At 37.8% G+C, this 23750-nt stretch overlaps 1 protein-coding gene across 2 annotated transcripts in view; it reads left to right on the top strand.

Annotated features, from left to right (window-relative positions):
• Window positions 1-23750, top strand: part of nr5a2 (nuclear receptor subfamily 5, group A, member 2) — a 47842-nt gene that overhangs the window by 11891 nt on the left and 12201 nt on the right. For both annotated transcript variants that reach the window (XM_052539386.1, XM_052539385.1), the window contains exons 5-6: window positions 17795-17914; window positions 20542-20689. In XM_052539386.1, coding sequence (XP_052395346.1) covers window positions 17795-17914; window positions 20542-20689 — 268 coding nt within the window. The remainder of the gene's footprint in view (window positions 1-17794; window positions 17915-20541; window positions 20690-23750) is intronic.

Here is a 23750-nt window from a genome sequence, read left to right as displayed (position 1 = left end):
CCTGAAAAATACATTATGTATTTGTTGAGTATTTCAAATGATGTATTGACACAGTGATCTATAATTGACAGTTTATTACACCAGCCGCAGAGGCCAGTCAGATGTCGTTTATTTTTTATTTTCGGTTGTTTTAACAGTTTTTTTTTTCACACACATCTGTCTGACTGAAATATTGATGGGATTGAGAAGACTGTGAGGGTTTTAGTAACTCGTGCATGTCTGCCTCCGTGAAAGATTTTGGTCGTGAGCAATGCTGTATTTTACCTGCCCGTGACATGTTTTGATATGCCACGGAGAAATCTGACAGCACACAATTCAAATCATTCATTTTGTGCTCTGAGAGCTGCAGGCGCCTTATTGTTTTCCTCTCATCATTTTCAATAGCTCATGAAATGTACTGGAATTCATTTATACTGAGGATCGACCTACAGTATATCTGAAATGTATAGTGGATTCTGACGCTGTTGTGATATTGTCATAATTATTTATTCTGGAAATCTCACTTTTGGATTATTGGAGGGAACATCCGCTTGAAATGTTTTGATATCTGGACATTCAGCCAAAGTAAAGTGTCACTGACGTCTGTGACTCCATTAGCACCTCTTGGGATTTTACAGTAATTGTTGATGGCTAAAAGAAAAAAATATAAGTAGCAAATCATACATTTTTTTGTTATAGAACAATCAGTTTTTGCTGTTTTCACACAGTCAAATTAGTATCTTCTATATCCACCATTTTTTACTTTACATGTTTCTTTATAACACATTTATATGCAAATGTTTTTTTTCAAAACATATTTTGCTGGTCAAAAAGGAACTTAAATTCTGTTTTCATGCCTTTGTTATAAAGCTGAATGTTAAGCTCTACCCTGTGCTCTTAGCTATAGAGCTTTGTTATCCGTTCTCAGACTCTTTAGCTCAAGCATTGTATTCCCACTTTAGCGTGGATTAGCATTTGTGTATGGCTAATTGCTGTCTGTATCATTTACCTTTCATTGTGTTTGCACTTCACCTTTTGCTGCGGTGGAGTAGCTTCCCCTTGATGTTATGACTATTTTTTCGCCCCGGCTAATTGTTGTACACAAAAGCTGTTAAAAGAGACAAGGGCGTAGCTGTCAAATTTGACATTAGTAGTCGTAGTTTGGCAGTGAAGTTGTAACTAGCGCAGCTATCATGTGCCCTCGCTAAATCATACGCTGGAGTGTTAATGAAAAAAACACACACACAAAAAAAGGTAGCACTAGAAAATCTGACCCCACTCCTGACTCTAATTAGTGAACACTTGTATGGCTTTGTTACCCACGGAGCTTTGTGATGCTGATGGAGGTTTTTCCCACATAATGTTGCGTTTTTAACAAGCTTCATATATCAAGAGCTCAAATAATACAGGAACATCAAAACAAGAGCTATATATTCAGGTTTAATGGCACAGAAATGCAGTAAATGGATGCTGTGAAAAGCCTTCCCTCACATTTAGTCATAGTTTTTTTTTTTTTATATATATATATTTCCTAGAATTTAGTGAGTCATCCATTTCTCAGAAGGTGCTCTGGATCAACATGCTAATAATTGAAATCAACATTTCATTATCGATGCTACGCTAGCAGTTTAGTATGTTTATACATCGGCACCTGTGTAAACAACCACTGCTAGCATATGCTAGCTAACACAACTGCTCGAAGAGAGCTCAAAAATGTAAAGTATGTAACCGAAACGACCTCAGACATCAATAAAAAATGCTTTATCTACTAGATGAACACAAAAAAAGGTGATTTGCAAATATTCTGCGAGCGAGCTAATAACAAAACGGTGGGTAGCATAATAAACACAGGAAATACAAGTGAATATAAGGCTTGTCTGGGAGGGTGGTGAGTCGGCTATAAATATAACTACATTTACAGCGCTATTATTAGCCTCGTAAGAACAAAAGAATTTCTCTCGTAATAGAGCTGGGTGCGAAACGTCTGCCAAGTGTTTAAAGATTTAGTTTCCATAAGTTGGACTTCGGTTACAGCTCTCATAAATATCTGGTCATGATGGGATCTCTGAAGAGAGCTCACTATTGTGTTCAGACACACGAAAAAAAAACCAAGAGGAACTTTCCAATGGCCATTTCTTAAACTTGGGCGACAGTAAAGCTGTAAAATTTGGGAAAAGAGGGAGAGGTGAAAAATTAGCAACAACCGATTACAGACATGAGATATATTTGGCTGCAAAAAAGGAGACCTTTTAATTTTATAAAGAATGATATATAAAATATTAGTACGATAGTGTAAATCATAGTACTCTTCAGAGGCACAAACCGAGCAAATAGTATGCATTGTAGTACAGTCGATGATATTTATATGCCCAAAATATAAGAAGAAATTTTGATAGCTTGTAATGTAGATTTTCATAACGGTATATCAGACTACTTAAATGAAATATCAGTATAATTCTGTATATTATCTACCAATAATATGTCTTGGTAAGATGATATTTAAATGCTTTGTTTAATGACGGATAAATGTCCCTTAAAAGCCTAATGATCATATTTGAAACTCACATTTTAACATAGTTTTTCTAAAGAAATGATGGATACGCTTCAATCCATTAACAAGTGTTATTAACAAGTGCATTACAAGTATTAATTTTAAAATATTACAAACAATATAAAAATTATTCTTATGTTTACTTGATAAAAAAATCTGTAAAGATTTCACAGAAAAAGACACATGAATCATAAATTGAAGGAATATGCTTTTACAATTAAATTAAAAGGCCTTTAAAAGACTTGCTTAAAAAGCAATCAGGATTTTTTATTAGCTTTGATAATCAGAGACCCTTGGAATTTACAAATTAAAAATGGATACGATTATAGGGTTAATTAATAAAATGGTCAAAATTGCTATTGTAGACCCCCAGATTGCTGGCTAATAAAAACAATCTCACACAGAAGCTTAATTAATTATGTTGTTAATTAAGAAACCTTACAAATTTGTTTATCAAATATAATACATCAGCCTTTATAGAGTTAAGGTACAAAATGGCTTGTAATCTATGCCAAAACTGCTATTGTAGCCACACAGATAGCTAGACAATAAAACTATGTTGTGCAGAATCTAATTGAATTATGTTGACAATTTAGACACCATAGAAATTTGTAACTCAAATATGATACATGAGACTTCATAGGGTTAATAAACAAAAAGACTTGTAAAACTACATCAAAATGGCTATTCTAGATTCAAAGTTAGCTGACTAATAATAAAAAGTTGAACAGAAGCTAAATTAATTATGTTGATAATTTAAAAGCCTTAGAAATGTGTGTACTAAATATGATACACAAGGCTTTAAAGGGTTAATGAATGAAATCGCCTGTTCAACTAAATCAGATTCACTATTTTATCCTCCCAGTCTGCTTGCTAGTGAAAACAATGTTGTACAGAAGCTAGCTAGTTATTAATTGCATGTTATACAAATGCTTGGCGTATGCATCATCGCGTGTTTGAAGGTGTGTGCCAGCCGCATCCCTGTCGTCTGGCTGGTTTTTCATGCTAAGGGTGGGAGTCATGTTTAGCGGGTGGGGGGGGAAACAGATGCAAGCTTCCCAGTGTTTGCATTGACAATATGAGCTGGTATGAGGCCTGTGTGCGTGCTTGTCCTCCCCTGGCTCTGTCGTTAGCTGCCCGGCCCATAACGTGGAGAGTGATTCGCATCCATAGAGAGATCACCCTTTCATTGTGGATGGCGGGCTATTGTTTAACGGATAGGATGCGTGCGCTTCTTTTTTTTCCTCACCACACAATGGCATTAAAACACACAGATTCACCACAGGGTTAATCGTTCTAGTGAGGATTCCTGCATCTTTTCTGTCCCCGACACAATGTACTTGGGTAAACTTAATCACCGCTGATATTGTGCCACAAATGTACTGTCTTAAATGTAGTCCTCCGAGCTGATAAAAGTCATCCGTGCGAAGCTTACAATACCCTGACTTGTGGCGCCAATATTTATTTTTATTCTTTCACGGCTGCTCGGGGACTGTTAGCCATTTTTTTTCGCTCTCTCCCTCGTTTCTCTCTCTCTCTTTTTCGACAGTGAAGTGAATGACAATACCAGGTCTGCCATTAAGTAAAGCAGCAGTGTATTAGGGCCTTGTTCTCCAACCTGCACCCAGCCGTGAGACTCGTGCTTATTGAAAAAGCAGCTGCGAGGAAAGAGAGGACCGGGTCTGTGGCTGCCCATCACTTCCTGTGGCACGTTCAGTGTTACAGAGTCTAGATGGTCACCATTCATTCATGCTAGTGTCTGGCTGGGAATTTTTAAAAAGTATTTAATTATGCAATGTATAATTTTTTTATTTCAACTCTGAGCTTCTAAACTTCATAGTAAAACCTATTTACATATAATTATTTTTCCAGGTATTTAATGCTTTCAGAAATTCCCATACTATGTTAAATACTATATTCTGTAGAAATAGTAAGAGTGGTTACTTAAGACAATTAAGTCAATGGACAAGCCTGAATGAATTTCACTGGATTAAATGAAATAAAATATAACAAAACAAAACAAGTGGCATCTGCAAACAGAATGTTTTATATTTATTTTTCACATAAGTTTCCTTATGTAAAGTATGTTTTGCATGAGAAGTGTTTGCAGTCTTTTTCTTTAAATAAATGCATCTTGGTTTGATTTTTTTTCAATAACGTTCCTGCATATATTTTATTTTACACTAACGTTGAAAAGTTTGGGGTTAGTAATTTTTAAATGAATACCTTTATTCAGTAAAGATGTGTTAAATTACTCTTATAAAAAAAAATAAAAAAAAAGTACAGTAAATACTTCAAATAAATGCCATTCTTGTAAACTTTCTACTCATCAGAGAATCACGTAAAAAAAAAAAACTTCATAAGTTTCCATTAAAATGAGCAGCAATATCAGCATTGATAATAATAAGAAATGTTTTTTGAGCACCAAATCAGCATATTATACTGATCATGTGACACTAAAGACTTGAGTTATGATGCTGAAAATTCAGCTTTGACATCACAGAAATAAATTACATTTCAAAACATAATCAAATAGAAAACCGTTATTTTAAATTGTAATAATATTTAACAATATAACAGTTTTTACCGTATTTTTGATCAAATAAATAACACCTTGGTGAAAATAAGTGACTTTTAAAACATGTAATGTAAGTGTAATACCTTTTGAGACTATTACATATTAATATATTATGCTGTGTTCATTTCAGATCGACTTGGAGAGGAATACTTTCACCCTCCATTAATATTTTTATGCTACACATCGCTTTTCGTCATTCTGTTCCGTTTTTGTTAATCCGCCAATCCAATTTCAGAGGTTTATGTCAGAGACTGTAATTTCCGTGGCCGTCGTATCTGCAGAAATTAATAAGGCGTTGCGGTCGCGATCTGTGAACTTGTGTACGATTTATAACACCTCGACCCCAGCTTCAACTCCACATATACAACCCAGACGGGCCGCAGCGCCTCCTGCCCTCCCCGTGACTCACAGACGTCCTGAGGTCAAGCCAGCGTGCATCCTGACAAACAGCTCGCTTGTGAGCGGAGATTTGTAAGCGTGTCCCTGATCCGCCGAATTTGAATTATTCCGCCGGCAGTCGCTTTACGTTGGCGTGTGGCATGGGGGGTTATTGTCACGAGGGGAAAGGGGGGCCGAATGAGCCCCAGAAGCGACACCAAGGGCAGGGGTGCGTGGTGAAGGACAGGGGGGGGAAACAGGTGGGAGGTTAATGGCCCCTGGACCGGATCCACCAGCAGCTCAGACTTGATATATGGGCTTTGGGCCTGGTGCAGGCATAGGCTTTCAAAGATATATTATTTCATTTGAGACGCAGCATTCTCATCCCTGCATTTGTCCACTGATAGATGATATCCACAGGCTGGGCAGCAGCCACAATTGGAGATAGCTTGTGAGTTTTCATAAGGCCTGCTCCTGTACATATTTTCTCTCTTAATATTCTCCCATCACTCCGCTCGGCCTTTTTGGCAGGCTGTTTTTTTTCCCGCTATTTCAGTGGTAACAATATCTGTTTGATCAGAAGAGATGGGCAGCAGGAGACGTCCACAAAGGCCCTTTTTTCATTCATAAATAATGCACAATTGGACAAAAACTCCATGTCTTGTCATGAATTCTGGAAGAATGCGGTGTTTTGGCACTTCATAAATATTGCAGCGCTGAAGTTCAACTTTTTGCCCCCTGAAGATACCAGGAAAATTAAATTCAAGGTGGATCACGGGAAGGTGGACGAGGAAAGTTGAATGTAAACATTAATTTATACACAGTCATGACTGATATTAAATCATTAAAACGATTAGAAACGTATTATTTGAGTCCATCAGTCAATAGTCTCACAGTTGTCTGATTCACTTTGGCAGCAGATTCTGGACAGGAACCGTCTACGTGGACAGGAAGAGACAGTCTTACTGACATTTGAAGTGGCCAATCACTAATGAAGCCCATTTCTGCCTCATTAAAGTATAAAAAGCTAATTGTGGGTTTATATCTAGCAAATTTCACAATTGTAACTTCATTTCTTATTTAAAACTTTAAAAAACATGTATTACTCCTTTTTTATTTATTAATTTGAAGCAAAAAAACAGACAAGTGTAAAGAAAATAGAACCTGGAGTTAGTGATCATTTCAAACAAACAACTAAATAAATAAACACAATATTTTTTTATTTTTGGGGGGGGGGGTCAGTTTGGTGTCAGTTAGAAAAAAAAAGAAAAAAAAATGTTTTGTTCAATAAGGATCCATTATGAATGAAAAGAGGCTTTTTATTTATTATTTTAACAAAAACTGACCTGAAAAATATAAAAGAAGTATTCAGAAATACTGATTATTTCTCAGAAATCTCAGAAAAACTGAGAAAAAAAATACTGTTTCACTTGATTTAAAATGTTACAGAAAATTCAAATTCAAATAAATACAGTTCTTTCAGTTTTTAAGGATTTAAGGAAATCCATTAATTATTTACATTTAAACGTACTAAAATAGAACAGTTATTTTAAATGCCAATAATATTTCATAATATTAATTTTTTAACTGTATTTTTAATCAAGAGACACCAACATTTATTATGACTTAAGTATTGTGTAAAACAAAAATATTTATGTTGTGTCAAGATTTCTCGCCAATTTTTCCTAGTTTTTCTTCAGAAGTGCTCATTATAGCAGCCTGGTAGCTTGTAAACAGGACTCTGTTTCCTGGAGGACTGATAAATGTGCATCCTGACTCCCTAAAGCTGCGTATAAGTCAGCCAACCAGATCGCAGCTCTTAAAACACGGCATCCACAGCTCTCTTTCACGGGGCATTGCATACAGAGCTTCCTATATGGCAGCTGAGGTCAGCTCCACTCTCTTTCTCCCTGAAAAATGCGTCCTGCACCCTCAAGGCCTAACCGGGCGAAGGAAGGAAGTGTGTACACTTGTTAAAAGGAGAGATTTAGGGTCTGAACTCCCCTCAGGGCCTGTGGGAGACTCCAGGGAGGGGTTTGGAGCGGACGGAGAAGAGTCTGTTCATCCACTTGTTGCTTTGATGAGGGATAAAAGCCTGTCATGAACTTCTAGGTCCTGCCCAGAAGCTGATGGACTCGTACCGCTGCTTCCAGTCCTTTTGTTGCACTCGGCAATGGGGTAAAAAGACAGAAATATGTTTAGCGTGGCTTCGGCATTTGTAAGCACTTTGTACTCCGGAAAGTGACAAATGTTTAATATTATCTAGTGGCGATTAAGGTAAAAGCCTTTTTTATTGGCCGCACTGGATGCTTGTTAAGACTAGGATTTAGAGTGAAGCCCCAAAACACCCGGATCAGACTGAGCCGACGGCTGATTTAAGCTAACAAATCAACTCGATCAACATTTTCACCCCTTATGAACAAGTCCAAAAGTAAAAACGGCTGCGCATTTGCCCTCATAACCAAAAATAGTTGCTTTATACCAAAATAGCGTCTTGTACAATATATATATATATATATATATATATATATATATATATATATATATATATATATATATATAAAATAGTTAATCCAAATGCATGCAAAACATACATACAAATGCATTGATACTTAAATATTTAGAATATTTTAGTATATTTTAAATGGTTGTACATACATATGTACACGTACACACAAAATATTTTCTATTACTTTTTTAAAGGTTTTTTCGTGTACCTCACACTTGTAAATTAAATTTGCACAGCAGCTGTAGTTTTGCACCTGTTTGCCGTAATGGGTTTGAAACAAATCCATAAAAAGCCAGCGCCAACTGAGAGTCTAAAACTTTTCATGTGCACATTACAAAACAGCATTTGTTTAATTCGCCCAGATCTACTGTTGTCCTGTCCTTCAGTGTTTAATTAACTTGTAGTAATTAGTGCAGGCATGAGGTTTCTAGTATCCGATCTCAGCCTCGCTCTATCAGCAGTTGTCTATGACCTCTATTTTCACGTCTTATTTACTACGGTTTATTCCGGGCGCGCTGAAAGGTCCCTAAGACAATAGATAAGGACCGTGGTCAGAAAGACGGGTGCAGGCTAGGCTTACACTTATATTTAACTGGACTGTGTGAATGGATTTGCTCCTGATGAACGGCATGTGTGATTCAGCTGGAGAACGTTAGATGCAGTTGCGAAGAAATGTTCACGAAGGCGTCAGAAAAAGACAAAGCCACCTGTTCATTAAACCGGCTTATATTTTTTATTTCTGCCTCACAGCGTAGGTTCGACTGGCATCGTCCTGGCACTTTTAAACGTTTCCAAACACATTACATCAATGCGCGTAACTTTCAGAATGTTTTTCGTAATTACATTCTTTCTTTATCCTGACCCCCTGACGAAGATGAAAAAAAGCTTTCACCATTTCTGAACTACGGGAGAGGAAAATATTTCAAATTCGCACCAGGCCAACTCTTAAGTAACTGACATGTTGACAGCGGTTTTAAAACTAGAGTGCATTACATTACAATGGTGCAAGGCCAAAAATGGCACTATATGGACGTAATAGTTAAGGCAGTAATGTTGATCTCAGACCGTGTATGCAGGCCTTTGAGTTCTGTCTGTTCCTGTTTGTAAGGCTCAGTGAAGGAGGGTGGTCTACAGTGGCACGTGTCTGACACTTTATTTAAAATATAAACTTTATTTAAAATAGAACTTTGGCACGAGACCCATCTAGTGTTATCCAGTTTACTCTTTGTTAGGCTTAACCAAAGTGTGTCACTCATTACAAAGGTTTTGGCTCAAAATCAAGTCATAATAATTATTAAAATAAAAAATAATTTATATACTATGGTATTGATGAAATGTAATTTATATATATATATATATATATATATATATATATATATATATATATATATATATATATATATATATATATATATATTAAATCAAAATAATAATGTAACAATTACAAAATAAATTATTTTAGTATAATTATAGTAAATTAGTATTATAGTGAAATTATAAAAATAATAATATATTGTCTATTGTTTGAATATATAAAATAAAAACACACACATATTTGCACAAATACATTATTTTTCTTACATTATTATATTATGGCAATATATACTGCATTTAGTTTCAAAAATTATATTATGAATATTATGTGTGTGTATGTATAATGCTATTAACATTAAATTACAAATATAATTATATTTAAAAATTCAAAAACAATGCATTTATTTACTACTTTCATATAGTATAAATTCAGTTCAATTTTATTTGTTAGTAATCCATATTATACTTGCAGATAAATAAAAAATAATTTTGAAACAATAAAATGACCTCTAAAACTATTATTTGCTATTTTGATATATTATACGCTAATATTACCAAATTCATCCTATTAGTCTGGTGAATGTATGTAAAGGAATTCAAAAGTTGAATATATATACAGTATATATATATATTTATATATATATATATATATATATATATATATATATATATATATATATACTGTATATATATTCAACTTTTGAATTCCTTTACATACATTCACCAGACTAATAGGATGAATTTGGTATATATATATATAAATAAAATTTGAACAACACTAACTTAAAAATAAAATCCTAAATAAAAGCATAAAATGCCTGAACGTAAATCTACATTGAGAGATCAGCTGTTCTTTTTGTTCTCAATAAAACAGATGATGCCGTTACTAATGCGTTGCGTTAGTACTCTTACAGACGAGAACAGACAGACGCGTAAAGCTACTCTGGTAGGCGACTGCATCTCCCAGCTAAATAATACAGGAGCCCTGGTCTACCTGGAGCCATTTCCCAACAGAGCCAATCAAGAGTCATTTCCTGTTGTCTGTCAGCGTGTCACACAAAAGCCATAAATATTGACAGCCGTCGCCAATAAAGACACCCATAAATCGAGGAATTATGGGGAAAATACGGCACGGGGGGAAATAAAATCAAATAAAAACACAGCGATCATTCTAAACGCGAGACACCGCGGGTGAATGTGTGTGTGCGGCGTGCAGATGGAGAAACTCGATCGATTTGGGCTCGACGTGGCGTGGATTTGGAGAGCATTATTTTCTCACTGAGTCGTTGGAAGGGGGGTTGGGGTAAAGTAGCGTGGTGTGTGGTACTTCAGAGAGCCTTCCCTCCCATGACTGCATGTGTATTAGGAGTCTAATGTTCAGCTGAATAATTGATCAGGGCTGCTGTGCTTTTGATAATTAGTTGATAGCTTCTTAGCTGTAAGCCTTCCGATAAAATGGAAAAAAAGAAGTACACTTTTTAACGTGAATTGTTTGAAACGGCTGCTCTGATGGACTTGATAAATGGCCTAAGGCTTGGATAAGTTTTGTTTTATGTTCTCATAACCTAATTTCATCCTTCCATACTCTCTGGATTGTGCTGTTGCTCAAGAGACTTATTATAGTTTTGCAAAGCATGCTGAGGGAAAAAAAGGTTGTGGTTTTATTGAATATCACTTCATTAATGAAAGGCTGCCACTTTACTCTTCATGAATGAATTAAATTAATTAGTCTTTAATCATAGCATCTAAAAGTAACAGAAAAACCTTCAGGAAAATACATAAGGACATATACAGTATATGCACTTTGCAGTGCTTTGTTAATTACTATAATTTTCTAGCGGTGGCAATAGAGCTTTATATTGATGATATAAGAACCTGTTTCAGTTTCAGTCTCAAAAGATACGCAGTAAGTGTCCTTGAAGTAGAATATGACTTCTGGCACCATAACACGGCACAGCAGGTGCAGATTTTGTCTTTTTTCCTCTTTATTTTTTTAAATCCCAGCAATAATAGAGCCATTGAAAGCTATACACCTGATCTCTTTCAGTGCGTCCGTCTGATTTGGAACATAAAATTGTCAACTTCTGCCATCTTCTATTATAATTCGAGGTAGTTATAGACTGATATATGATGGCTGCTAGAATTAGTAAATAAATAATAAAGTAAAAAATATTTGTAAAATGATTTAAAAATAGTATTACAACTTATAAAACGAGTTAATATTTATATATACATTTGTAATTTATTTAAAGATTTGTAAATATGTTCAAAATAATTTTAAAATGTTGTACATATTAACTTTATATAATATATATTTTTATAATATATATATATTAACTAATATATATATACATATATACATAAATATATATATATATATATATATATATATATATATATATATATATATATATATATATATATATATATATATTAAAGCATGTGTTCAGCAATTAAAAAAGCCATATGTGTTGAGCACTAATTAGAAGCAGCATTTATAGTCTCATTCATCTCCGAGAGGTTTGACATGTCCCACTAAACTCTGCTGAATGCCGACGTGTGTTGTTTTTATTGTGGGATGACTCCGATCAAACTCTGGGTGTTTCACAGGTCAAGAGTCACACTCTTGAGCGTGTTAATGCAGTCACCGTGGGAAGTGATCAATCTCTATTCCCCGTCTCGATCGATCAGACACCCCTCCTGCAGCCCCAGCATCAGCCAGCTCGGTGTCCACTCGCTGGCCTTGGACAAGTCCCAAACCTGCGCACTAACACATGAATTATGGGCATCTGTTTAATCCCCCCTCACAGAGACACTCGGAGAAAGAATACCACGAGCTCTTTACAGATTTAGCTACTACAAGGAATGCAAATGTTTTCCCAAAGATATTTTGTGACATCTCAATTTACATTGCTGTCAGGCTCACAGTGAAAGCCTCCATAATCTATGTGTCCCATGGACACGACATCACTGGGACAAGATTACAGAACGGATAGTTTGCATTGCTGAGAGTCGGTTTCTGCGTCCAGCCTTTCTTAGTCCGCTGTAACACACCACACGCAACACACAGTATCGAAACATTTTAGACACATTTTAATAATGTCGCTATGAACTGATGTCCTCATGTCCTTCCAAGCCCTTGTGATTTTTGCTTCTGTTGAACACGAAATGAGATATTTCGAAGAATCTTAGCTGTGGCGATTTTCCACAATGAAAGCATTCGCCATAAATGTGGTCCATATGGCTACTGCTCTATATTACTTTTTTTTTAAAGTCATACAGTAGATTTTCTTGAGGGAAACACATTGAAAACAAATAGTGATCCACTAAAAATAGTTCCCTCCACCTCAACATACGAGAAACACAAAAATCATGATGTTTATTAGGAAATTTCTGGAACTTCACAGCCCTCAAGTGTCGCTATTCTTTGATTATGTGGAATTATAGATCATTAGTACACATTAGTGTACATTTAGTACGCATTAAAACGCTCTTTCACTAGGCTCTATCCAATTTGTGGACTGTAAAATAAGTCCAGAGAGAGAGAGTGTCAGAGGAGCACATGTATGAAGCAATGCGGCCACAAGCGGCTGGTGGCCACCTGCTCAAAGTCCCAGCATGCTTATCAGACCCCCTGGCAGCAAGAGAGCGAGTGAACAAACAGAGGCCCTGCCATCACAAACAAGCTGGGAGATTTCCACAAGATCAGTGAAAAGCGAGGCCAAATAAACCAGGCCCTTCAGTCTCGAGCATCCAAAGCACGTCAAACCAGCTCCCACGGGACGGTTTAAAGAGGAAACCAGAATGTGACACCTCAGCACAAATTGTTAGCACTTCCTATGGGGATTCAGGGACACCTAGATTATCTCCCATAAGTGTAACTGTACATTTATAGGTTTCCAAAGACTATTAGTGTTGATAAAGAGATCAACGAAGCGGACAAAGCAGCTTTCGCACAAGCTAACAAGCTAACTCTTTTTACCCTGGTATGAAACTCCGTACTCTTATTAGATTGACTGGATTTCTGACATGACATTTTTTTCTGAGCAATGGTAAATGTTACCAGCTTTAGCGATTCGACTCTCTAAAGTTAAACAGAAAATAAACAGAAGAAAAACGCAGTCATACACACTCATGAAAAATGACTCTTTTGGCTTGGACTAGTAAGCATCCTCCCTCTTCATGTAATGATCCATTTTTTCTTATATAAACTGCTGTAAAAACAGAAGGGAAACATCTAACATCAAATACTATTTTTCAGCCCGGCAGAAAGGAAGTGCGCATAGCAGCGTATGAACAGATGTCCACAGAAGACAACTCAAAGCTCACGCCATTGAAGTGCACTTCAAACCTCACCTGTAGTTTTGCCGACCAGCAACGCTGATCTACATCCAAGAGGTCAAAACATTTCAGATGGGATTTTTTTTCTCTCTCTCTTCCTTGTATTTATGCAAATGCGACCGTGGACCGCACACTCACAGCCTGCCTTTAGTTGAGAATAAATCATTCATCTCATTCTGTTCATTAATGCGCACTCAAGGAGATTCTGTTAATCTGTTCATTAGGGCACTTCAAAAACAACAAAAAAATACTTATTAAAAGCAGTTCCAGCTGCGTTCGCTCGTTAATCGCACCTTAACAATGCTTGTGGCACACAGATTTGGCAATTTGGAGTCTTTTCTATAATCACGGGTCAACCCTTTCAGGCGGTGATGAATAAATATTACTTTTGGATATGCAACGAGACATATTTGCACAGCATTTAAATTAAAAATGAAAAAAAAAAATTATTTGCAAAGGAATTCTTTGCAAATAATCAGTGTATGTTGTACGTGGTGCATGGCAGCTTCCTCAGTGCTGTTCAATGTGCTGTTGAGGGTCTTAGGGTGTTCTTTAGGAGCAGGATGGGGCTCAGCAATTGATCTGTACATTGATCTAGCAATGCCTGTAAAGGAATTAAATTGGTTTCTTGGAGGATATGCATTTTTTATCATAGGAGAGAAGTAAAAGCTCTGATTTTGACAATTTGGAAGCACAGCACGTGAATAAATGCAAACATCGGAGTTTTAGCTGTTGCACACCTTATATATCTGAGGGATGCAAGAAGAGTTGGTGTATTGTGAGATTTCAGTGTAGGTCAAGAGATTAGATGTTTAATTGCTTCTTATTCAGTCAAACAAACGCTCAGATTCCTAGCTCAATGTCTGTAGGACGAAATCAATAAGCGTGTTTTTATTTGGCTGATCTCCAGGTATTTTTCCAGCATCTTACACCACCAGCTCATTTAGATAAACATTAACACATGATTGCCATCTTATTTTTAGCTTGTCATGATTATACAGCAGAATTTACAATCTGTGAGTCTGCCTGAGTTTATTCCTGTGATCCATGCTGGAAAGAAAAATACTAATCACATCAACTGTATGACAGGCTTAAACATTAAAATACTGCTTGTTTTGCCAGTGTTGCTGAAAACGGTCTAAACCCAGAATTATCAAAATAAGTCCAACATTTTTTAAATTATATACCCAGTTGTCAATTTTTTCTTGTAATGTAATTGACAGATATTATATTTCTAAACAATTGTTATTTTCTTTGCAAATTGTTTGTAAAATAATTATTTCATAAACTGACAAAATTCAATTAAAGAATGGTTTCAATATTTCTTAAAAATAGTAAAAGTAGTTTTGTGAACAATTTCAATGGATTCTGCTGATTTCTTGAACAAGGTCCCTTAAACATATGTTGAAATAGTTAGTAATAACAGTTTTTTTCCCCTGTAAATTGCTAAATTTATGGAAGCAAATAGTGTTAATAGGATTTTAAAATTGCAAAAGTAGTTTGACACAATTCATTCTGCTGATGTTTGACTAATGAGGTCCAATAAATGATCACTTTTGTACTTTTTGTATTTGAGTGTCAATTTTGTAAATAACACACTCTGTGTAAATTATATATTTTCTTAAATTACCCAATAAAAAACACCTTTTTTAGGTATACGAGTAAAAAACATTCCAAAATGTTTGCATTCAATTCAACATTACATTTAAGAAAATTACTTATTTAAATAAAAATATTAAAACAATTTTTATCAACGATTTACACAAACGCAAATGCTGATCACATTTGATACAACTGTGTTTCACACTATAAAGTAACTACCTCCAGTGTTAAAGGATGTGGTACTGTAAGTGAACATCAGAGCCGAGTTACACACAGCCTTGACAGTGCACAAGTGAGCGGAGATGGAAACAGCAGTGTCAGACACACTTTAAAAGGTCAGAGATGCCTTCTCTGCCCATCAGACGTGTTTCTGGCAGCAGTGCAGGTCTGATGTGTCTTCCCCTGTTTTGACTCATGGCACCCTTGTCCCTGTTTGATGACCCAAAAGCGCCAGGCATCAGAGGCTCATGTTGGGACAAGGCCTTTGATGAGAATGCATGTCAAAAAATGACCAAATGACAGATTTCTTTGTAGTATTGGTGTGTCTGGCTTGCATGAATTGAAACATGAGATGTGTTAACAATGCCAAATGCATATATTTGCTTCTTGGGCTTAAAACCCGGTCCTAGTATTTCAAACCTGAAGATATTATGTTAGAAATCAGGTCATACAGTATTGATAGTACAGTAAAATAGTTGATCCAATGATATCAAACAAGAAGAGATTTAATTGGTTTTCTGAGGCCTTTGCTTCGCCGGATTTGGAAATCCATTCCTTCAATTGGTTTTGTAGCATTTGTTATGACTATGAGAGCAGCACAAACAAGAATCACAAGCAGACAAAACAATCCGAACCAGATATCCATGGAGCCGCTCAAGGCAGTAAGAGGCATTTCATCCACGTTATCTTTGCCTTGAGAAACCACAAGTATTATTTTCACAACTCGCTGTTTTCACAAGTCTTCATAATCATTCATTTTCAGGACATTTCTGTATTGTCATAACACTGTTCTCACGGGTGTATTAAGAATCAAAACCGTTTCATGTGTAGCTCTTCAGCTGTCCGCAAAGAAACATGTAGCAGTTTGAAGAATAGTCGGACGGGGACTCATTTTCACTATTTTTCCTCATTCTTGCCGACATCAGATTGAAAGATCTCGTTCCACCTCTTGTGTTTAATAATTGACCAAGGGAGCCATGAGAACCCAGGAGGGTGACAATGAATGTGTTGTTGGAGCCGTTCAACTCCTGTGCCAGAGCGCCTCATTGTACGTGCTCCTAACTGCGCTACGCTAAACACGCTACTTAATCACAAAGCTTAAATGAAGCTGTATCTCTTGACAAACAGATTAATTAACAGCGGCTGAAAAACTGTGACATTTGGTGAAGTTCACACGAGAACGACCAATATTGATTTCCTACCGGCTGATCCAAATGACATACTAATGCAGAGACACGAGTGTCGAAGGTTGAAATAACACTCAAATGACTGAACAACAACTTTTGTGAGTGAAAAACCAAAAAGAAACAACATTTGTAAACTCCATAATATCGCATATTTGGCATATTAAATGAGAAACAAAAAATGTACAACAGATCTTGATATTATCCATCTGAGATCGATTAATCATGATAAGTTGTGTCTACAGTACTGGTAAAAATGTGGAAATAATTTTGGAATATTTTTGAAGGAAGTCTCTTATGCTCACTAAAGGCCCGTTCACACCAAGCACAATAACTATAAAGATAACAATAAAGATATAGTTCTAAAAATCGTTCTCAATAGCAGAGTCCACACTACAGCTATAACGATAAAGGCACAGAGAAACGATGTCGTTGGAAGCACTTTTAGAATGATTTTTTTCCAGCTGATGAACGACACAAACATTGACAGCCAATCGGAAACCATCCTGCTATAATGAGCTCAAGAATTTAAAGCGGCAGACGCATGTGAATGAACAGACGATATCGTTCGCTGGTGTGGACGCTGATATCTTTATCTTTAGTTATCTTTACAGTTATCATTCTTGGTGTGAATGGGGCTTAAGGCTGTATTTATTTGATTAAAATACAGTAAAAACAGTGGTATTGTGCTATGTTGTGATATTTAAAAAAACCTCTTTTTCTATTTTAATATATTTTCATGTTTTAATTTATTCTTGTGATCAAAGCTGAATTTTCAGCACCAGTCTTCGGTGTCACATGATCCTTCAGAAATCATTCTAAAATGTTGATTTGTAGCTTAAGAAACCAAATCAATATTTGAGTGTTCATGTCTTTCAAACACTTTTGACTGCTGGTGTACTGTATATGACATGATCATTGAGGTAGAGTTAGAAAAAACAGTAGAGCTTAATGAAATATGCTGAAAAGGGCCATTCTTTCAGGATTTCCCCCCCCTCAGATAATATACCCAAAAAAAGGAAATCACTCAAAGATTATACAGTTAATCATGGTTAAATTCAAAACTTCAAAGGATTTCAACCATGACCAACTACTTGGACAAAGTTGTAATTTACCAGCATTTGTTGGTCTCTTCTCAGGTTGACGACCAAATGAAGCTTCTCCAGAACTGTTGGAGTGAACTCCTCATCCTGGACCACGTTTTCCGGCAGGTGATGCACGCCAAAGAGGGCTCCATCCTCCTGGTCACGGGGCAACAGGTGAGCGTCCGCTTCACTCTCCTCCATTCCTCCCCGTAGATCTCATCAGGCCTTTTTGCCAGAGTGGATCAACATCCTTTAAAGTGCTATCGACTGCCCCGGCCACTCCATTAAAAATAGATTACGCTTAGGTATAAACTAATGTGGCCAGAATAATCAATTGTACACTTCTTATCAAGTGCGTGGTGAACGAATAAATAAAATGGTTGGTTAAGCATGCACGAGTCATCGCGGTGAAGAAGGGATGAGAGACACCGAGAGACGGACAGGGAGGGAAAGCAGAAGATATGTATGATTTACCTCAGTCGTCTCTGAGGAACATCGCTGGATGGACGCCTCAGGCTCAGCTGAAGTTTTCTGCACACGAGGACCTTTAATTCTGTCTTCGGCTCCAGCACATGCACACACACACTTCCAGAAGATGTTTAAACCGCTTATAAATAAATATGCTTCTGTCTGCCTGTCAGTGAGGCTCGAGTTTAATTTTTAATTCTCTGTTTTCTCTCCTCCCGCTCCTGCTCAACAAAGTGATCTCCAACTGTAGTGACAGCTCAAACACAGCCACTCGTGAACGGCAGAACTTTTTCCAAAGAGTTCACAGCTTATCAGAAGGACGTGTATGGAAACAGAAGTGAATTACGGGCGATAAATGATATGATAAATGTGACAGCGATACGGAGAGGTCATCTAAGGATAAGAGCATAGTTCAAGAAATATATAATGGTGACTTTTCTTGGCCGTGGGAGAGCAATCTATGAGCACTAGAATCATGAACGTTTGTTAGATATCACATCGGGAGATCTGTGAGAGCTCACAGCGCTCGCTCTCTTTGATTTATCTGGATTGCGAGAGCCCTGCGTGGCGTGCCTCTGTGTTTGATTAGCGCTGTCTGGAGGAGGGTTGGGGGCGGGGTGGAGGAGGGCCAGACCTTGTTTGCATATTTTGCCTAATGAACAGCTGGTGCTGAAAAAAGCCTTTGGGGAGAGAGAAGGCAAAGACTCAAACAGTTCATTACGTCCTATTATTCCAGAGCAGACTACTGACAGCACAGCCACACAGCACACTCGCGCGCATGAACACGGGCTTATGCATAACAAACAAATGCTCTGCCAGTTGTTAAAGCAATCTTGTGATTCAGTAATCCAGTGTAATACGACTTTGAACTGGTGTTTAGTGCATGCATAGTTTTAATTCTAGTTTTCATGTAGCTCAAATGGTAGAGCATTGCGTTATCAAGCGCAAGGTTGGGGGTTCGATTCCCCGGGAACACATGATAGGTGATAGGGATCAGTGCTGAAGTGCTGTGACACATGACACTACATGGGCGGCTTTCCAATATGTCACAGACCTACATCTCTCCCTCCACCCCTTCTTTTGCTGTATCTATCTCACACTGAAGGTCCCGGGCCTTCACAAGAATCCAATACAGTAGTGTACTGTATATTTTTAAATACTTGTATTGATATAAATATGCATCGTATGCTTTGACTGGTTACTAATGCTTGGGGTACAGGGTCAGTTGGTCCAATCCCTGTTAATTGACTAAACTTCAGCAGCTTCATACGGGCCTCGGAAGAGATCCACGAATACAGCTGGTGAGAAATGATTCATTCTCCAGCCAGGACTTTAAAAAATTCCACTCCTCATATTTACACAATAAATAAATTCCAATCCGCCCGTGTTTTTAATTGCAAATCCGGCTCTGAGGGAGCTCTCCTTACGCTTAGGAGGACCGTAGTCTAGCTTCTTCCAGAAACCCTGGCGCAGTCAATTATGGTAATGAATTGTCAATAAATATAAAAATTTAATATGGCTTGCTTACAGTGAGTGGCAGCTAAGGACTTGCCTCCAAGACAAATTTGCTGCTGCTGCAGATATTAAGTGCACCTGAAAGGGGAGGAGAGGGCCACGGGGGTCCCGCGCAGGGTTCGGCCCGGTAGCCTGGGGGACCTCCAGGGGCCCCCTCTCACTCGTGCCTCTCCAACCCCCACTGCCCTCATCTGGCGTGGGGCGCAGGGGTCCGAGGGTCTGGGCACCAGGGATGGTGAAACGTGCAGTTCTTCCCCGTTCGGTTTGATGCTGATTATCATTCAGACCTCGGCCCAGCGCACTGTCCCTGCTGTGCAGAGAGGAGCCTGGGAAGGAGAGAAAGGGAGAGAGGCGTAAGAAAAGCAGAGCTGACAGAACTGGTTACATGCTTACTGATTGAACTTTTAAACTTAAAGCACTCTGATTCAAGATCTAGAATTTTCAATGAACAAGACCTAAACTTTTCCTAGAGCATTCCCAACAACTCTTTTTGTTATAAAAAATGCACTGTGAGTCCCGGCTCTAAAAAAAATGAGCACATCTTCTTGGAATAAACTTTTTAACATTGATATAATTTCTGTTTGCAAAAAATGAATTGAAAAGTTCCCAACACTGCAATAATTAGTTCAGATTGGCTCAACTAATGGAAGAGTGTAAAGAAAACAGACTTTCTTTCGATCTTCACATTATTTTTGAAATTCCACTTATAGTGGTACCTCTCTATACCGGAGATGTTTCAAACCTAAGGAGATTTGGCATGTTGCTTGTGGTAATACCGTTATTGTTTGTGTGTGAACACTCTGGCCCTTTCTCTTCAGGTGGATTACGCCCTAATTGCCTCCCAAGCCGGTGCCACACTCAACAACCTCCTGAGTCACGCGCAGGAGCTGGTGAGCAAACTACGATCCCTCCAGCTGGACCAGAGGGAGTTTGTCTGCCTCAAGTTCCTAGTGCTGTTCAGCTTGGGTGAGTACAGAGAGAGGGGTGGAGGGGTGGAGAGAAGCGGGCTACAGCCTGTGTGCATTATCCAAATCTCACTTGCTTGCTCCCAAGGTTCTTGAGGGACCTTGAGATAAGCCACAAGACTGCATTCACTTCCCCCTGTACGATAAGACCATCATTATGAATGCCACCATCTCTCCTTTACTGGTTATGCCAGAATCTGTTTTATAGAGTGCAGTAAAAAACAATTCCAGTTTTGGGGAATTTGCACATTTCCAAGATTCAATTCAAAAGACATTCATCCTTTTTTAACCTGCCATTTCTTATTTCCTGAGTGAATTAGTCAAAGGAAAATATGTTTCCAGCCAAATTAACAGTCAAAAACGTACTCACCATTTTTTTATTTGCAGTTTGGATATTTTATGTGAATCTTGGTATTTTCCATCCAGCAGTATCCTAAAATTTGCATAAAATATGCACACTAATCAATCTTGAATTGCCATGTTTGAATTATGACAAAATAAACATTTTTTGGTGCATACATTTTTTTAAATCAAATAAATAATAATAAAAGTCAAAGTAAAAATGAATGCATTATTAAAAAGAAGATAATCATTAGTATACCGCATTGAAGTGCTATTTAAGATACACAAATTCTAGCTATACCTCCTACTTGGAAATAAAACCAAGGTTGCATTTTCCCCCTGTTGGAGCTAAGAAAATCAGGAGGTCATTTGCTCCTGGAGTTCTGCGTGCCAAGTGCATCCAGTTTTGCTTTTAGCTCTCAGTAACCTTCAGTGCTTCTCTTCTGTTAGCATGCTAGCTTAACATTGCAATGTTTAGAGGTTCCATGGCTCACAGGTCAAGGCAGCTCTTACAACCAATTCACAAAAGCTGCAGGTCTCCACCATGAAAGACAAAGTTCAAAAAACAGGACTGGCCGTCTGTGTGGCCCCATAAGAACATGGAATATTAATGCCGCCCGTCCACTTCTGCATCTTCGTATCAGTCGCGATTGTTCCATCCGATGGTTCCGAGAAAAAGAGAATATGATGTGTAAAGGGCGTAAGACGCTTTCATCCTGTCCATTCCATTTGCTGCGTCCCTGAGCTACCCGAAACTACTAGCCTTAATGTCCAGCTCCCCAACCGCACGTTGAGAAGGATCCTCGAATCTTACCCAGACCAAAGACCAGTGCTGAAAACATGAAACTCAAGACCTCTCAGCCTTGCTGTGTTTATGTTGATCGGGTTTTGCATAGCGGAGGTTTTTGGTTGCAGTTTGGGGGGAATCTGGAGTGTTGGTGTAAATAATTTGGCGGAAACATCATCCATAATAAAACTCTCACCTGAGGGGAGTGTATCGCCCCAGGCACTGCCCCGTTCTAGCAGCTCACTCCACCCATGCTGTGTGCCAGGCCCAGAGAGACTAAGAGACTAAGAGAACTAAGCCTAGAGATCAAAGATGGCTCCGATTAATAGTATCCTGTGGGTGAGGGGTGGCAGGGGGTCTGTGTTCCTACAAGTGCAGGGATGAGAAAAACACTTTGCCAGTTGCTATTGAGAAGCCAGTAGAGGTTAATTAAATGAAACATGAGAATCCCATGGAGCTTTATGAAAACTACTGGAATTATGGGAACTCCTCTCTCAGTCTCAGACCACTGCTCATTCTGCAACCCTTTTTAAACGTATGTCACCAAAGCGTTCCTACAAGGTTGCTAAAACATTCCATGTTAGTATGTACGTTAATGATTAAGGAGCGTTCTTGCATTACTGTGTTGGTCAATGCAAAAAATTCACATGATCAACACATGATCGTCTGTTGTGAAATCTGCTTTGGGAAGTCTTTCGCCCTCACAAGAAATCCCCAATTGCATGGATTGCTATTGAGCTATTTTGACCAATGAAGAAAAAAAAAAGATTGCTTTGCCATGTCGGTTATAAAATATATTAGATATTATTGCAACTTAAAATGTAATGGGAAAGAAAATCAAGAAAATGCTAAATACAATAATTATGCATGTAAAAAAAAATTGTTTATGCATTTGGAATTCATTTTGTGTTAGTACAGTTGTGGCAGCTGTTTTCATAATACAATTTCATACCAATTTTTTTTTTTTATGAATCATAAAACAGAATCAGTTATCAGGTAAATGTGCTGGTAAACCCAAGGCCACACACACAAGAACACACGTTTCGAGGCCACCTGGGCTCCATGATATCAAAACATTAAATCCAGTGTATCAGTCCTCTAAAACTCGTTAAACGTAGTGTCTCTGTATGGTAAATGAACAATAAATGAAGCCTGTTAACGGAAATCAAAATCACATTTACCTACGCTGTTCCACTCCCCACTGCTTTAAGTTAGTGTCCGATCACTCTCAACACAGCCAAACCATCGCAATTTGTCACTGTCTGGGGAGCGCAGGGGGGCTCTTTGTAAAGCTAAGTGTCAATAAAGAGGAGGAGAGACATGAGTTGACCCGGGAGCAGTCACTTGTCTCCTCTATCCCTCCGGCTTGTCCAGTGGACCGATGGCAGTCAGCCGATCACTTCTCACGCTTTTCTGCCAGCCAAAGCATCTCTGTCTTTCCCACTGTCAGCCCCAGTGTGTTGAATAGGTGCTTGGGCTCTATCAGGAGCTGAAGGCTTTATCAACAGTTAAATAATTACGACCAACACATTGATTTTCTCAACAGCAGGAAAGGCGCTGAAGGGTGAACAGTGTTTTCGTGGAGTGTAATGGGGGTAGAGATGATCGTAGAGGCCACTTCTGAGACAAACACCAACGTTTCAGTTGAAGCTGCTGCTGTGATCGTCTCGACCCTCAGTTAACACCTCAAGAACATCTCGAGACAGGTTTTACTAACTAGAAATGCTAAAATGGTGGTAGCTGCTGAAACACTGATACAGTGACCAAAAAAACAAGTCATGAACACTAGCAGTCAACCAGGGTCGTAGGAACAATTTTAGGTCAAAAAGAGAGAAAGGTCACTAAAAAAAAAAATGCATCCCATTGACTTGGGCCATTGAAAAATTCCTCAAAATACAAAAATGCCAGATAGTATACGAAATAACATTTGTTG

The sequence above is a fragment of the Carassius gibelio genome, chromosome A22 (assembly GCF_023724105.1).
Source record: "Carassius gibelio isolate Cgi1373 ecotype wild population from Czech Republic chromosome A22, carGib1.2-hapl.c, whole genome shotgun sequence".
NCBI lineage: Eukaryota > Metazoa > Chordata > Actinopteri > Cypriniformes > Cyprinidae > Carassius > Carassius gibelio.
Note: the sequence above shows the minus strand (reverse complement) of the source record. Positions and strands in the feature narration are given on the sequence as shown.